The 17,037-nt window shown below is 52.4% G+C and overlaps 1 protein-coding gene across 2 annotated transcripts in view; it reads left to right on the top strand.

Moving 5' to 3' along the window:
* Positions 1 to 1,895: 1,895 nt before the first annotated feature.
* The window catches only part of TRIM44 (tripartite motif containing 44), a 53,421-nt gene continuing 38,279 nt past the window's right edge, over positions 1,896 to 17,037 (top strand). Inside the window, exons 1-2 of one of the 2 annotated variants that reach the window (XM_075567559.1) lie at positions 1,896 to 2,726; positions 6,883 to 6,960. In XM_075567559.1, the coding sequence (XP_075423674.1) occupies positions 2,340 to 2,726; positions 6,883 to 6,960 (465 nt within the window). In that variant the 5' untranslated portion in view covers positions 1,896 to 2,339. The remainder of the gene's footprint in view (positions 2,727 to 6,882; positions 6,961 to 17,037) is intronic. The other variant, XM_075567560.1, reaches the window with a different exon arrangement.

Raw genomic sequence — 17,037 nt, 5'->3', positions numbered from 1 at the left:
AGGCTCCCCCCACACCCACACGTCTCACGCAGGCTGTCCCCACACTCGCACGTCTCATGCAGGCTTCTCCCACACCCACACGTCTCACACAAGCTCCCCCACATCCACACGTCTCACGCAGGCTCCCCCCCCACACACCCACACGTCTCACGCAGGCTTCCCCCCCCCACACCCACATGTCTCACACAGGCTCCCCACACCCACACGTCTCACGCAGGCTCCTCCCCCCACACGTCTCACGCAGGCTCCCCCCCACCCACACGTCTATCGCAGACTCCCCCCCCACACGTCTCACGCCGGCTCCCCCCCCCCACACCCACACGTCTCACGCCCCCCCCCCCCACACCCACACGTCTCACGCCTCCCCACACCCACACGTCTCACGCAGGCTCACCCCCCACACGTCTCACGCAGGCTCCCCCCCCCACCCACACGTCTCACGCAGGCTCCCCCCCCCACACCCACACGTCTCACGCAGGCTCCCCCCCCCACACCCACACGTCTCACGCCTCCCCCCCCCCACACGTCTCACGCAGGCTCCCCCCCCCCACACCCACACGTCTCACGCAGGCTCCCCCCCCCCACACCCACACGTCTCACGCAGGCTCCCACGCCCACACGTCTCACGCAGGCTCCCCCTCCCCACACCCACACAGGCTCCCCCACACCCACACGTCTCACACAGGCTCCTCCCCCCCCACGTCTCACGCAGGCTCCCTCCCCCCCACACACCCACACGTCTCACCCCCCCCCCCCCCACACCCACACGTCTCACGCAGGCTCCCCCCACACCCACACAGGCTCCCCCCACACTCACATGTCTCACGCAGGTTCCCCCCACATCCACATATTTCTCCCCTCCCACACGTCTGACATACATTGTTCTCATTGCACATATTAAGATTCTGGGTGTGGAAGCGCAAATGCATTTCTCATTTTAAGCTTCCTCCCTGCAGCATCAAACTGGTTTTCACAGGCAAGCCAGAGAAGTGCAGATCTTAAAGCCCATTCAGGGACTACTTGTCCCTCTTGTTTAACTTATATTCACATGACCATATTTGAGGTATTTTATGTTGTGTTCACGGTGTTTTGGGTCACCAAACGCAGTTATACAACATTGCAAAGTGCCGGTTCCATCTGCTTCTCTCCATGGGTTAACAATGTTTACCACTTGTTAACGTGTTCGTAGTAACCAAACGCTTTGACGTGTTTATGCAATCGTGACCTAACCTCTCATGGACATTGTTCATCTTTCCCCTTTCCTGTTTCGTTTTGCGATGGAAATAAGCAGAGCTCGCTTAAAGAAATAAAGGGGAAGAACAATAATTAGCAGATTTGAAACTGAAAGAAGTGAAAATGTTACTTTAGGGCAGGGGGGGGGGAGGGGTCAACTCCAGTCATCAAGACCTCCCCCACCCCTCCAACAGGTCAGGTTTTCAGGATATCCCTGCTTCAGCACAGGTGGCACAATCAGTTCCTGCTTCAGCACAGGTGGCACAATCAGTCCCTGCTTCAGCACCTGTGCTGAAGCTGGGATATCCCGAGAGAAGGAGTGGCTCAGTGAGTAAAGATACTGATTGGCACTGAGTTTGAGTGTCGGCTCCTTGTGACCTTGCACAAGTCACTTTATCTCCCTGTGCCTCAGGCACCAAACACATAGATTGTAAGCTCCACGGGGCAGGGACCTGTGCCTGCAAAATGTCTCTGTAAAGCGCTACGTAAAACTAGCAGCGCTATACAAGAACATATTATTATTATTATTATTATCCTCCTATCACCACCAAACTCGGTGCTCACAGTAAGCAGGAAACTGGAGCTGCAAATATTCACTTCCTGAGCTGCCGGCTCCGGAAGCAAAACAGGGAAACTGCAGAGAGATCCGGATCAGAGGGGGGGGGGGGGGCGTACACGAGCGTCCCAATCGTTCAGCCTGAGAGAGGGATCCCTGCCTGTTCTGACTGACAGATTAAATCTGTCAGCGGTGACATTGGATGCCGAGGCTTGAGCCTCATCACTCCAAGTTCTCTTGTTGAGCGTATTGTCGCGCACTTTAGAAAGCTTCTTGATCTGTGTTACTGGATCTCCATGGCTGCGGAGACTTAAATAGGAGGGGCGGGTACGGGGCAGGAGGGCAACACAGCTGCTAATTACACCTAACGAGCTGCCAGCCCAGGAAGTGCACTGACGAGAACAGTTGGAAGCTGCAGGAAAGTGGGAAAACCAGAAATTCACCGGGGAAGGAGAGAAAGGGAGAGGGCGCAGGCTGCGAGGCGGAGCGACCCTGCGCAGGAGACCGCCGCTTTATCCCGAGCTCGCGTGACGAGGTCAGAGGTCGGAGCATGGCCGGTAACCCCCCCGCCGAGGTGCCGCTGCTTGCCCACGACGGCACGTGCGACGCGTGCGAGCCGGACGAGGCCGGGGAAGCGGTGGAAATCTGTGACGACTGCGAGCTCTCCTTCTGCGGGCTGCACGTGGGGGAGCACCGGAGCAGGCATGCCGGGCACCGGGTGAGGGGCTTCTCACCGCAGCCTGCCGCCGCCGCGGGGGCGAAGGGGCCGGGGCCGGAGAGCCAGGTGTCCGATAAGAAGATGTGCGCCACACACAACCAGGAGCTGACTCTGTACTGCAAGGAGGACAAGAAGATTATCTGTGTGCTGTGCGCCGTCACTGGGGTGCACAAGGGCCACGAACTCATCACCCTGCAGGACGCCTACAAGGCTATGAAGGTAAGCGTGCAGCACGCCAGCGGAGTGACCAAGGGGAGGAGTGAAGGGCACGCCAGCGGAGTGACCAAGGGGAGGAGTGACGGGCAGTGTGACCAAGGGGAGGAGTGACGGGCAGTGTGACCAAGGGGAGGAGAGACGGGCAGTGTGACCAAGGGGAGGAGAGACGGGCAGTGTGACCAAGGGGAGGAGAGACCGGCAGTGTGACCAAGGGGAGGAGTGACGGGCAGTGTGACCAAGGGGAGGAGTGGCGGGCAGTGTGACCAAGGGGAGGAGAGACGTGCAGTGTGACCAAGGGGAGGAGAGACGGGCAGTGTGACCAAGGGGAGGAGTGACCGGCAGTGTGACCAAGGGGAGGAGAGACCAGCAGTGTGACCAAGGGGAGGAGTGACGGGCAGTGTGACCAAGGGGAGGAGTGACCGGCAGTGTGACCAAGGGGAGGAGTGACGGGCAGTGTGACCAAGGGGAGGAGAGACGGGCAGTGTGACCAAGGGGAGGAGAGACGGGCAGTGTGACCAAGGGGAGGAGTGACCGGCAGTGTGACCAAGGGGAGGAGAGACCAGCAGTGTGACCAAGGGGAGGAGTGACGGGCAGTGTGACCAAGGGGAGGAGTGACGGGCACGCCAGCGGAGTGACCAAGGGGAGGAGTGACGGGCAGTGTGACCAAGGGGAGGAGAGACGGGCAGTGTGACCAAGGGGAGGAGTGACGGGCAGTGTGACCAAGGGGAGGAGTGACCGGCAGTGTGACCAAGGGGAGGAGTGACGGGCAGTGTGACCAAGGGGAGGAGTGACCGGCAGTGTGACCAAGGGGAGGAGTGACGTGCAGTGTGACCAAGGGGAGGAGAGACCGGCAGTGTGACCAAGGGGAGGAGTGACGGGCAGTGTGACCAAGGGGAGGAGAGACCGGCAGTGTGACCAAGGGGAGGAGTGACCGGCAGTGTGACCAAGGGGAGGAGTGACGAGCAGTGTGACCAAGGGGAGGAGTGACCGGCAGTGTGACCAAGGGGAGGAGTGACGTGCAGTGTGACCAAGGGGAGGAGTGACCGGCAGTGTGACCAAGGGGAGGAGTGACGTGCAGTGTGACCAAGGGGAGGAGAGACCGGCAGTGTGACCAAGGGGAGGAGTGACGGGCAGTGTGACCAAGGGGAGGAGAGACCGGCAGTGTGACCAAAGGGAGGAGAGACCGGCAGTGTGACCAAGGGTATATAGCAGTATACCTGTACCGTGCGGAGCAGTGTGCGTATATAGCAGTATACCTGTACCGTGCGGAGCAGTGTGCGTATATAGCAGTATACCTGTACCGTGCGGAGCAGTGTGCGTATATAGCAGTATACCTGTACCGTGCGGAGCAGTGTGCGTATATTGCAGTATACCTGTACCGTGCGGAGCAATGTGCGTATATAGCAGTATACCTGTACCGTGCGGAGCAGTGTGCGTATATAGTAATATACCTGTACCGTGCGGAGCAGTGTGTGTATATAGCAGTATACCTGTACCGTGCGGAGCAGTGTGTGTATATAGCAGTATACCTGTACCGTGCGGAGCAGTGTGCGTATATAGCAGTATACCTGTACCGTGCGGAGCAATGTGCGTATATAGCAGTATACCTGTACCGTGCGGAGCAATGTGCGTATATAGCAGTATACCTGTACCGTGCGGAGCAATGTGCGTATATAGCAGTATACCTGTACTGTGCGGAGCAGTGTGCGTATATAGCAGTATACCTGTACCGTGCAGAGCAGTGTGCGTATATAGCAGTATACCTGTACCGTGCGGAGCAGTGTGCGTATATAGCAGTATACCTGTACCGTGCGGAGCAGTGTGTGTATATAGCAGTATACCTGTACCGTGCGGAGCAGTGTGTGTATATAGCAGTATACCTGTACCGTGCGGAGCAGTGTGCGTATATAGCAGTATACCTGTACCGTGCGGAGCAATGTGCGTATATAGCAGTATACCTGTACCGTGCGGAGCAGTGTGCGTATATAGCAATATACCTGTACCGTGCGGAGCAGTGTGCGTATATAGCAGTATACCTGTACCGTGCGGAGCAGTGTGCGTATATAGCAATATACCTGTACCGTGCGGAGCAGTGTGCGTATATAGTAATATACCTGTACCGTGCGGAGCAGTGTGTGTGTGTGTATATAGTAATATACCTGTACCGTGCGGAGCAGTGTGTGTGTATATAGTAATATACCTGTACCGTGCGGAGCAGTGTGCGTATATAGCAGTATACCTGTACCGTGCGGAGCAGTGTGCGTATATAGCATTATACCTGTACCGTGCGGAGCAGTGTGTGTGTATATAGTAATATACCTGTACCGTGCGGAGCAGTGTGCGTATATAGCAGTATACCTGTACCGTGCGGAGCAGTGTGCGTATATAGCAGTATACCTGTACCGTGCGGAGCAGTGTGCGTATATAGCATTATACCTGTACCGTGCGGAGCAGTGTGTGTGTATATAGTAATATACTTGTACCGTGCGGAGCAGTGTGCGTATATAGCAGTATACCTGTACCGTGCGGAGCAGTGTGCGTATATAGCAGTATACCTGTACCGTGCGGAGCAGTGTGCGTATATAGTAATATACCTGTACCGTGCGGAGCAGTGTGCGTATATAGCAGTATACCTGTACCGTGCGGAGCAGTGTGCGTATATAGCAGTATACCTGTACCGTGCGGAGCAGTGTGCGTATATAGCAGTATACCTGTACCGTGCGGAGCAGTGTGCGTATATAGCAGTATACCTGTACCGTGCGGAGCAGTGTGCGTATATAGCAGTATACCTGTACCGTGCGGAGCAGTGTGCGTATATAGCAGTATACCTGTACCGTGCGGAGCAGTGTGCGTATATAGCAGTATACCTGTACCGTGCGGAGCAGTGTGCGTATATAGCAGTATACCTGTACCGTGCGGAGCAGTGTGCGTATATAGCAGTATACCTGTACCGTGCGGAGCAATGTGCGTATATAGCAGTATACCTGTACCGTGCGGAGCAGTCTGCGTATATAGCAGTATACCTGTACCGTGCGGAGCAGTGTGCGTATATAGCAATATACCTGTACCGTGCGGAGCAGTGTGTGTATATAGCAGTATACCTGTACCCTGCGGAGCAGTGTGCGTATATAGCAATATACCTGTACTGTGCGGAGCAGTGTGTGTATATAGCAGTATACCTGTACCGTGCGGAGCAGTGTGCGTATATATTCAGCGCACCCACGCGGTGCGCGCTGCATGGTCGCCCTACAGCCCTAAGATCCGATGTTGGACACCGCTGTGTACCCGCTATAATATCTGGCGGGATGGAGGTATTTCTGCCCAAAGACAGCGAGTGACCGGGGTTATAAGAGTCAGGTTTGGTGACCTTAGAACGGAGCCGGGTTAATAAGACCGGTATATACGGGCTATATACGGCTCCCGCTTCCAACTGACTCTCTGCTCAGACTTTATCAGCCGCTACCTTCACTTGAATCCTAATCTCGCTCTGACTGTCACTCGGAGGTGCTCCTATACGCTTCCCCTGCCGCTGCTAGGATGGGAGTGAGTATATTATATATATATATATATATATATATATATATATATACCACACTAATCCCCTCTCTGAATTACCCGGAGTCAGTGTATTCCTGACAGGCGATCACGGCTTTCTAGATACTCTCTTACTAGATTGTTAACTTAACAGGGCCGTGTCCACAGTAGGCGACGGAGCGCGTGACGCCACGCGTACCTGTACTTGAGATCCGTGGCCTGCAGGGTTGCGCGATGTTGGCGAGGGCGTGCCGTAACGTGAGCGGTTTGCCCTCAGTGGCTGAACCGCGGCCGGCGTGCGGCAAATTTAAACAAGTTTGTCTCGCCCCGCATCGTGGCCGCGCGATCTACGGACGCGCACAAAGGACTCCATGTGTTTGTATTTGGTGTGAGCTATGGACGCAGCAGAATCAGCCAGCTACCTTGCGCTGATCACCTCAATCAATTAATTATTTGGTCTCTACAAACACAGGGACAACTCTCATCATCATCATCATCATTATTATTATGATTATTATTATATATTTGGCCCTTCGCTGCTCCTAACATTGTCCCCACCCTGCTATGTGCTGATCCTTGTGCTTTTGTAGACTGCTCTGTTGACCTCTGCCCTCCCTTCCTCTAGAATAGACGACCTGTCGACCTGAAGCAGGCTATGAGTGGGATGGTGGAAAGGTTAAAGGACAAGTGTTCCAGCCACAAAGTAAGTGAGCGTCTCTCCCACGCCCTGGGGTAAGTGAGCGTCTCTCCCACGCCCTGGGGTAAGTGAGCCCCTGACCCACATCCAAGCAGATTACATCTTTTTTGTTTGTTCTGTCCTTCAGATCCCGTGTATTTGTCTGTTCCACCCTGATCCCACGCTTCACACGTTGTACCTCCTCCGGCCTCCCTCTCCCCCTGCTCCACTATCCTCCCTCTCGCTCCTCCAGCCTCCCTCTCCCTCCTGCTTCTCCAGCCTCCCTCTCCCTCCTGCTTCTCCAGCCTCCCTCTCCCCCTGCTCCTCCAGCCTCCCTCTCCCCCTGCTCCACTATCCTCCCTCTCGCTCCTCCAGCCTCCCTCTCCCTCCTGCTTCTCCAGCCTCCCTCTCCCTCCTGCTTCTCCAGCCTCCCTCTCCCCCTGCTCCTCCAGCCTCCCTCTCCCCCTGCTCCTCCAGCCTCCCTCTCCCCCTGCTCCTCCAGCCTCCCTCTCCCTCCTGCTTCTCCAGCCTCCCTCTCCCCCTGCTCCTCCAGCCTCCCTCTCCCCCCTGCTCCTCCAGCCTCCCTCTCCCTCCTGCTTCTCCAGCCTCCCTCTCCCCCTGCTCCTCCAGCCCCCCTCTCCCTCCCTGCTCCTCCAGCCTCCCTCTCCCTCCCTGCTCCTCCAGCCTCCCTCTCCCCCCTGCTCCTCCAGCCTCCCTCTCCCCCCTGCTCCTCCAGCCTCCCTCTCCCCCCTGCTCCTCCAGCCTCCCTCTCCCCCCTGCTCCTCCAGCCTCCCTCTCCCCCCTGCTCCTCCAGCCTCCCTCTCCCCCCCTGCTCCTCCAGCCTCCCTCTCCCCCCCTGCTCCTCCAGCCTCCCTCTCCCCCCCTGCTCCTCCAGCCTCACTCTCCCCCCCTGCTCCTCTATCCTCCCTCTCCCCCCTGCTCCTCCAGCCTCCCTCTCCCCCCCTGCTCCTCCAGCCTCCCTCTCCCCCCCTGCTCCTCCAGCCTCCCTCTCCCCCCTGCTCCTCCAGCCTCCCTCTCCCCCCCTGCTCCTCCAGCCTCTGTGCCCACTAGCTATCATTCCCCTGGATGTTATTTGGCGTGGTAAATCCTGGGAGTAGATGGAGATTTGTGAGTTTGCGGAATATAAATGCCGCACTTTGCTTGCAGGGTGTGGACACAGCCCAGAGCAGTGTTCCTATTCCTCTCTCTCTAATTACTGGCTTCGGTGGGACTGCTTTAATTCTGCCACTGGGGAACAGGGGACCCCCCTTCCCTGGCACCAGAGATTAAAGCATTCACAATGTACCCAGTGTAACCCAGGCTGCCCAGGCTAATACCCCCCTAATACTTACAGATAAGCCGCTGCTTCTTCCCTCATTGGGGCTTACACATGTGGATAACTGGGGCAGAACATTAACCCCGTCAGTGCTGCTCCCTTGCAGCTCTCACTTCTCAGACTTGCTACATATTTAATCATTAGGTAGCAAATTGGTTAGACGGCATTGCAGGAAATGTCGGCCATTTTTATCATCCCAGCAGTATATTCTTGATCATCTTTTTAGTGACTTCTCTCTCGGACTAGGAGCCTTGATACAGAGCTAAATAATTTATGTAGCCTTAGACATCTGTGTGTACCCGGCGCTGTACCTGTGCGTAGCCGGCGCTGTACCTGTGCGTAGCCGGCGCTGTACCTGTGCGTACCCGGCGCTGTACCTGTGCGTACCCGGCGCTGTACCTGTGCGTACCCGGCGTTGTACCTGTGCGTACCCGGCGCTGTACCTGTGCGTACCCGGCGCTGTACCTGTGCGTAGCCGGCGCTGTACCTGTGCGTAGCCGGCGCTGTACCTGTGCGTAGCCGGCGCTGTACCTGTGCGTACCCGGCGCTGTACCTGTGCGTACCCGGCGCTGTACCTGTGCGTAGCCGGCGCTGTACCTGTGCGTAGCCGGCGCTGTACCTGTGCGTAGCCGGCGCTGTACCTGTGCGTAGCCGGCGCTGTACCTGTGCGTAGCCGGCGCTGTACCTGTGCGTACCCGGCGCTGTAACTGTGCGTAGCCGGCGCTGTACCTGTGCGTAGCCGGCGCTGTACCTGTGCGTACCCGGCGCTGTACCTGTGCGTACCCGGCGCTGTACCTGTGCGTACCCGGCGCTGTACCTGTGCGTACCCGGCGCTGTACCTGTGCGTACCCGGCGCTGTACCTGTGCGTACCCGGCGCTGTACCCGGCGCTGTACCTGTGCGTACCCGGCGCTGTACCTGTGCGTACCTGGCGCTGTACCTGTGCGTACCCGGCGCTGTACCTGTGCGTACCCGGCGCTGTACCTGTGCGTACCCGGCGCTGTATCTGTGTTGATAAATCATGACATGGTGTAATATGTCATGTGTTGTTGTTCATCTGAGGTTGTATTTACCTCATTTTTAGACCTGCTAAGGAACAGGTGATTGTTATTATGTCCTGATATGTAACACCATGGAATTCAGAGAGGGTGTACTTTCTTTTTCACACCCCTATATATATTATGGGCGTATGTAACAGTTAAGGGGCGATGGCAGACGGAAGGACCAGATTGGGGGTGGTACAGATTGGCGTGTGCGCAGACCTGCTCTCTTCCATCAGGTTTGCGTCCGGGAGACGACGCCAGCTGGCACCCGCACATCTGGCCAGAGAGATACAATTGGGCAGGACTGGTAAACTCCCCACGTGTAGTGATCGTGAGCTCAGATCTCCCCTCCCAAAACCTTGTGCCGCCTGCGTCACCCCCCTCCCTGCTCGCAACCCTAAATGACCCTCGTTATTTTCAGAGCCTAACAAAATAATAACCCAATGTAGCAAATGTCACCACCACAGATGCCATCCCGCTGATTAAAACTGGTAAGCGTCCGCGGTCCGGTGCCAGCGTGCGCGCCCTGGCATGCGGGACCCAGCGGGAGAGGCTGGGAGAAGCATTTATCTTGTCAGGCTCTGCTTCTGACGGCAAAAAGCCTGAGAAAATGCCAGTTCTGCACGTCTCTCAGGGAGTTAGGGGATAATCAGACCTGTCGGCTGTGTGAGGGTCGGTAACCCCACTATATTTCTTTCACATGATTAGCAGCTGACGGTGAGCTTGGCTGGGCTCAGCGGAGTGGTAACTCAATACAACACCCAACCAAACCAATCTTCCCTCTGCTGTACAGAGTTATATGGAGTATTTCTGTATGCTTTCAGCAGCGGCAATATAAGCTGTGACATGCAGGGCAGCGTGTGCGCACTGTTTGAGCTGTCTAACTGAGCCATCCACCCTAACTAACCTCAACTTTACTGGGGTGAAACCGGGGGGTTCTTTAGAGCTGAACCTCACGATTTTCAGGTCTGGGACCCCTCGGTTGCTGCATTCTTATAGGTGACGTTATGGGTGTTGCCTCTTGGTTTTAAATGCCATCCAATAGGAGACCACAACCGATGATGCAGCTTCCGATCGGACTGAGATTTGGCAGCCATTTTGTTTCCCCTGAGCAACATTTAAACTTAGTAACGTCACCTGTAAGTACTGTGGGGTCCCCTGAGCTGAAAATAGTGGCGTGTGACTCCGGGGGCACCCCTTGTTACCCCAAATGGGTGTAACCCTCCGTACCCCACTCTAAAGGAGGTCACATCAGATTAACTATACACAGTGACAGGGTTCAGTCTCTCAGGCCTTTGCAGAGTGTTGGTTGGGTGCAGGCTCCGTGTGGGTGTAACTACGTATATACATTGGCAATGCCCAGTCTCTCAGGCCTTTTCGGGGTGCTGGGTGTGGGTGTAACTACGTATATACATTGGCAATGCCCAGGCTCTCAGGCCTTTTCGGGGTGCTGGGTGTGGGTGTAACTACGTATATACATTGGCAATGCCCAGGCTCTCAGGCCTTTTCGGGGTGCTGGGTGTGGGTGTAACTACGTATATACATTGGCAATGCCCAGGCTCTCAGGCCTTTTCAGGGTGCTGGGTGTGGGTGTAACTACGTATATACATTGGCAATGCCCAGGCTCTCAGGCCTTTTCAGGGTGCTGGGTGTGGGTGTAACTACGTATATACAGTGGCAGTGCCCAGTATCTCAGGCCTTTGCAGGGTGCTGGGTGGGTGCAGGCTCGGTGTGGGTGTAACTACGTATATACAGTGGCAGGGCCCAGTATCTCAGGCCTTTGCAGGGTGCTGGGTGTGGGTGTAACTACGTATATACAGTGGCAGTGCCCAGTATCTCAGGCCTTTGCAGGGTGCTGGGTGGGTGCAACTGCGTATATACATTGGCAGTGCCCAGTCTCTCAGGTCTTTGCAGGGTGCTGGGTGGGTGTGGGTATAACTACATATATACATTGGCAGTGCTTATTCTCTCAGGCCTGTGCAGGTATGTGCAGGCTGGGCGTGGGTGTAACTACGTATATACACTGGCAGGGCTCAGTATCTCAGGCCTTTGCAGGGTGCTGGGTAGGTGCAGGCTGGGTGTGGGTGTAACTACGTATATACACTGGCAGGGCTCAGTATCTCAGGCCTTTGCAGGGTGCTGGGTGGGTGCAGGCTGGGCGTGAATAAGCAGATATAAAAAGAAAGGAACTCTTATAAAATAAAAATGTGCTTTATTCGACAGCCGTCAATAACCCTCCACAGGTACTGATGTACTCAGTACTTGACAGAAAACTTGTGACAATATACTCCGATACTTCATTACCCAGTAGCTCATACTCCTAAGCTGGGGAGGTACATCACATGAGGGCCCATTATAAAGGATAATTTGGGGACCGCCTGCAGGGAGGATATGCTGCAGTGAGAACCTGCGGGACGGGCGGGTTATATATGAATACCGGCTGCAGTGTCGGTAACTCGATGAGCACAGTGGCGGTCAGACTGCAGTAGGGGCCACCCTTCTAGACCTGGACCAGTGGTATTCCTCTCCCACAACCTAAGGTCCCTATTCCTCTGACAGGCGCTATCTTACAGGGCACATTCCTAACTAAAAACAACAACCGGTGACTGGACACTTCTTAATACACACTACTATATATATACACAAACCTATTTACAGGACTCACAGTGAGGACCCCAGTCAGAATTCTGAAGAACCAGCTCCTAGAACACAGGGTGGAGCTATATATACCCTCTATGCTTCCTATCATGACATTACTGAGGAGAGGGGCAAACTCTAAGTGATCATACCCCATTAACCCCTTCAGGCATTAACCCCTTTACAGAACTAATAGTCCCCAAAGAGCAAGCTACATGGGGCTAAAATGAGTAGAAGGAACTGCCGGTTTAATGTGTAGTTGTATCAAGTTTGGAGTTGAAACCAGAAGGTGGTTAAACAAAGAAGAATTGAAACAGAGAACTCAGTTGTTAGTTATCACTTCTTACTCTGTAACCTCTGGCTACCGAATTCCTCTGCCTAGCACGTAAGTCCTGGTACCAGCGCAGGCAGTGTTAGGGTTAAATCTGCCCTTGCTGTAGTAAACAACTCCCTTGAGTGACAGGGGGCGGGGTGGGCCTAAGGCCTGGGTACTGCCCTATCAGGGGCTCAGACCTAGGACCCTCCCCTGGTAACAAAAAGGAATTGCAGTTCTGAAATGTAGTCTGTCTGTGCAGAGTTGGAGCCAGGGCTCTGGTTTGCCTCCCTTCCCATCCCTCAGGGGAGTGGGATCAGCTACCCCATATTCCACCAGGGAGTATGGGAGTCAGGGATAGACCCTTGGGGCCTCAAGCCCTGGGGGTTGAGTCCAGGGACCAAAGGAAAGAGTATGCTGTGATGTATGCTGTGTACTGCAGTACTTGCTGCAATAAAGAACCGTTCCTGTTTTATACTCCTGCCTGAGGCTGCAGTTTCTTCAGGGAGGTGAGAGTGTTTCCCACAGGGGACTGCACCCATACCTATAGGCCCTGTGGGAATGGAGGCGCTGCAACACAGAGCGAAGAGCTGTCAAGAGCCCTAAAAGCCTGTCCTGATTATCCCCAAACCGCCGGCGGATGCTCAGTCTCCTGTGAGCCATACAGGTAACACCAACACCAGGTAACAGCGGTGATTCTCCCTTAGGGTGGGGGTGTCACGCTGTGCTCACCACAAACATGGCGGGACCCCGGGACTGAGGTGGGAATGGCTAGAAACACCACCCACAGCCACAAATACGCGCCTGGAGTGTAGGTTGGTCGAGGTAGCCGGGTCGGGGTTGGAGAAGTACGGATCGTTGTTATACTTGCATGGGTCTGGGTTGGAGAGGGCCGGATCGTTGTAAGTACTATTAGCCGTAGTCCGGTTTGGAGAGTTGAGTGGTCGTTGTACAAGTGCCGAGGTCACTGGTTGGAGAAGTGCGGATTGTCAGAGATAGCTGGGATCAGTAGTACGGAACCGCGGAGTCTAAAAACAAAGCTGGATCGGTATACGGAGAGCTGCAGGACAAGACTGCGGAGGCTAGGAAGTGATGGACGCAAGGGAACATAGGATAATGCTCAGCCAAAGAATGGATGAGAGCGCTGAGCATAAGAAGGCAATGACAGCCAATGAGATGCAAGAGGTGAGGGCACGTCAGCAGCGGTCGCTGTGATTGGCTGTTCCGACGCGAGGCACAGCTGTGGGGAGGAGTCCTGGCACAGAGTGCTGATGCGGCTCTTGAGCTCGTCGATCGCGTGCCGCGTGTGCGCGCTGTGCGCCGAAAGTACTGGGGCGGAGTCCGGAGGCGGGCGCATTAAGGGACGGTTGGGGCGCGCGCGCCTTATGTGGGACCCGGCGAGAGGGGAAGAGGTGCCTTGAAGTGCGGAAGGAGAACCGGTACCCTCTACGGGCTGAATAGTTCCTCCAGCACAGAAGGGACTCGGGATGCTCAGAGATGTCTGTGCTAGGAGAATGGAAGATTACAAGGTTGGTGGACATTATGAGCTAGTGGGGAGGGGGGGAGGGGTGGAGTACTGGGTTAGACAGAATAGATAGGAATTTGGAAATAGCTATGGTTCATGGGAGAGAGGGGATGTGGGGGAAATGTTTAGCTCAGTAGGGAGGCACTCATATTAAATACAGATACTAGAAGACATACAGGCTAAAATCCCTTTGAGGAGAAAGGCAGGAGCAGATACGCTAACGGATAGTATAATATCTAAACAAATTGCATAGCCTTAAGTACACTTTCTAATGCAAGAATTCTGGCACAAACACACACACACCAACTGCAGCGCTTCTGGGTGAGCGACCTCAAATATATAACAAGGAACAAAGAAGTCCCAATGCAACAGCCAATATGGCATTATTCAGGTAATTGAAATAATAGCCAGAAAGGAGCAATATGATATAATAGATATTACTGAAATACGGTGGGATGAAACTCATAACCGGGCAGTTTATTTAGAGGGTTATTAACCTTTTTCGGCAGGATCGAGCAGATAGAAGAGGTGGTGGAGTCTGTTTATAGGTTATACGCACCAGATTTCAAATCTATCATAAGGGAAGAAGGTAATGAAGGGAATTATGAAAATGTAGAGACCTTGTGGAGTCAAATTTGCAGTGGCGATAAAAATAGTTGGTAGGGATCTGCTATAAACCACCAAATACAGGCATACCCCGCATTAACGTACGCAATGGGACCGGAGCGTATAATATACAGGCATACCCCGCATTAACGCACGCAATGGGACCGTAGCATGTATGTAAAGTAAGTTCCCCACTTATCGATGCATGTACTGTACTGCAATCGTCATATACGTGCATAACTGATGTAAATAACGCATGTGTAACAGGCTCTATAGTCTCCCCACTTGCGCACAGCTTCGGTACAGGTAGGGAGCCGGTATGGCTGTTCAGGACGTGCTGACAGGCGCATGCGTGAGCTGCCGTTTGCCTATTGAGTGAGATGTACTTACTCGCGAGTGTACTTAAAGTGAGTGTCCTTAAACCGGGGTATGCCTGTATCTGCTAGACAGAAGAAGCCAAAATACTTTTGCAAATGGAATAGGCAGAAAAACTAGGTCATGTTTAAATTTATGAGTAATTTTAATTATCTGGACATCGGCTGCCGTAATGAGATTAGCAGTACAGCAAAAGGAAACAGGTTTTTGGGTGTGCTAAAAGACAATTAATTACATGACCCAAATTATTGCGGCACCAGCTGGGAAAGAGGGGTGGGAGGGGGGGGGGGGCATTATTCGACCCAGTAATATCCAACAATGTCGATCTAATAACAAATATTCAAATATGAGGTAACATTTGAGACACTGATCATATTGAAATAATTAATCAAAAACGGTATTATTGTATATGGGTTTAACAAACACTCTTCATTTCAAAAAGGAACCAAGGAAGATTCTAGAAGGAAAAAGATTGGCAAGAAGTTCTTGCAGGAAAAAATAGAGACGATAAATGGGCAGTCTCTAAAATATTCTTCGCTGAATACACTTATCAGTTACATAGTAACATAACTGTTTCATACGCTCATAATATATATTATCTTTTACTCTGCATGCAATGTCTTGTATATAATGTATACCCTGTTCATTTATGTAACTGTATTTGTAACCATGTATTATTTGTTTTACTCTGTGCCCAGGACATACTTGAAAACGAGAGGTAACTCTCAATGTATTACTTCCTGGTAACATATTTTATAAATAAAGAAATAAATAGTAGCTTGAAAAAATACATGTGCAGCGAGTTCAACCTATGTTAAATTTAGATGACAGATACTTATCCTATATCCGTATTTACAGTATATTGATCCAGAGGAAGGTAAAAAAAAAAACTGAAATATCATCCAATGATATCTCATAAGGGGAAAAATAAATTCCTTCCTGACTCCAAGAATTGGCAATCAGATTACTCCCGGATCAACAGCCTTCCCATGTTTACTTATTTGGTATATCCCTGTAAACCTTTCCTTTCTGAAAAGATGTCCAACCTTTTTTTAACAAATCTGTTGTATCTGCCATCACAGTCTCCATGGGTAATGAATCCCACACTGTAACTGCCCTTACTGTAAAGAACCCTTTCCTTTATTGCTGGTGAAATCTCCTTTCCCCCAACCTTATGGGATGCCCCCAGAGTCCTTTGTACTGCCCGTGGGATAGTTCTCTTTAACATTTAGAATGTAAACCCAGGAAAATGTGGCTAAATAAAGAAGGGAAGGAATGGGAAGACAAGCATTTATATTGTTGAAGTCAGAAGGGACAGAGGCATCATTTCAGGATTATAGGAAATTTAACAAAAGGGCAATCAGATTAGCAAAAATGAATAACAAAGGAAGTATGGCAATGGAAATTAAAATGAATCTTAAGTTCTTCAAGTATATTAATAGCAAAAAAGATTTAGATAAGAGAATACTTTCAGTATGACCCAGGCAGGCAAATGATTGGGGAGAAGGAGAAAGCAGAGATATGAAACAAATTATTTGCCTCTGTATATACAGTATTAAGGAGGAGACAATAGCAAAAATATTCCAACAAAAGAAAACCACAACATTATCTAACCTTTGGTTGGCACAGGAAGAAGTGGAAAGGCAGCTTGATAAAATGAATGAATGTAAATAAAGCACCTGGCCAGGTGGCATGTACCCAAGTTTTCCTAAACAGCTTAGTTCAGTCATAGCCAGACTGTGATATTTATTATGCAAGGACTCCATTTACTCAGGCTCAGTACCACACGATTGGTGTAAAGCAGATATGCCTTCATATAAAGAGGAGCTGGATCACAACCAGGGCATTACAGACTTGTAAGCCTTTTAAGCAAAAAAAGGAAGCGCTCTAACTATAAAACAGTCCAAACTTATGTGGATGATGTGGTGCAGCTTGAAGAGTCGAATTGTTCCCAATTCTCAGCAATGATAAAGTTTTCAGAATAATCAGCGCGCCTCGTTGTAAGGGAAGATAAGAGAAAAAAAAGAACACAATAGTGAAGTCCGTTCACAGCATGCAGCGTGCACAGATGAGTGGCGAGATATGCACTTACCTTTACGTGCCTGCAATGTAAAGGTTTCTTTAACTGCATTCGCCTCCGCAATGTTGGAGAAGGATTCAGAAAGCCTTCTTTTTCACAAGCTCAGCTTTATGTGCAGGTTCAGGATAATATTTACACAGAACGGTGTAAAAAACATGAGGACAGACCTGTTCGCGGTGTTTAGCAGCCT

This window comes from Ascaphus truei, chromosome 12 (genome assembly GCF_040206685.1).
Source record: "Ascaphus truei isolate aAscTru1 chromosome 12, aAscTru1.hap1, whole genome shotgun sequence".
NCBI lineage: Eukaryota > Metazoa > Chordata > Amphibia > Anura > Ascaphidae > Ascaphus > Ascaphus truei.
The sequence above is the reverse complement of the archived record's forward strand: the minus strand, read 5'-3'. Positions and strand labels throughout refer to the sequence as shown.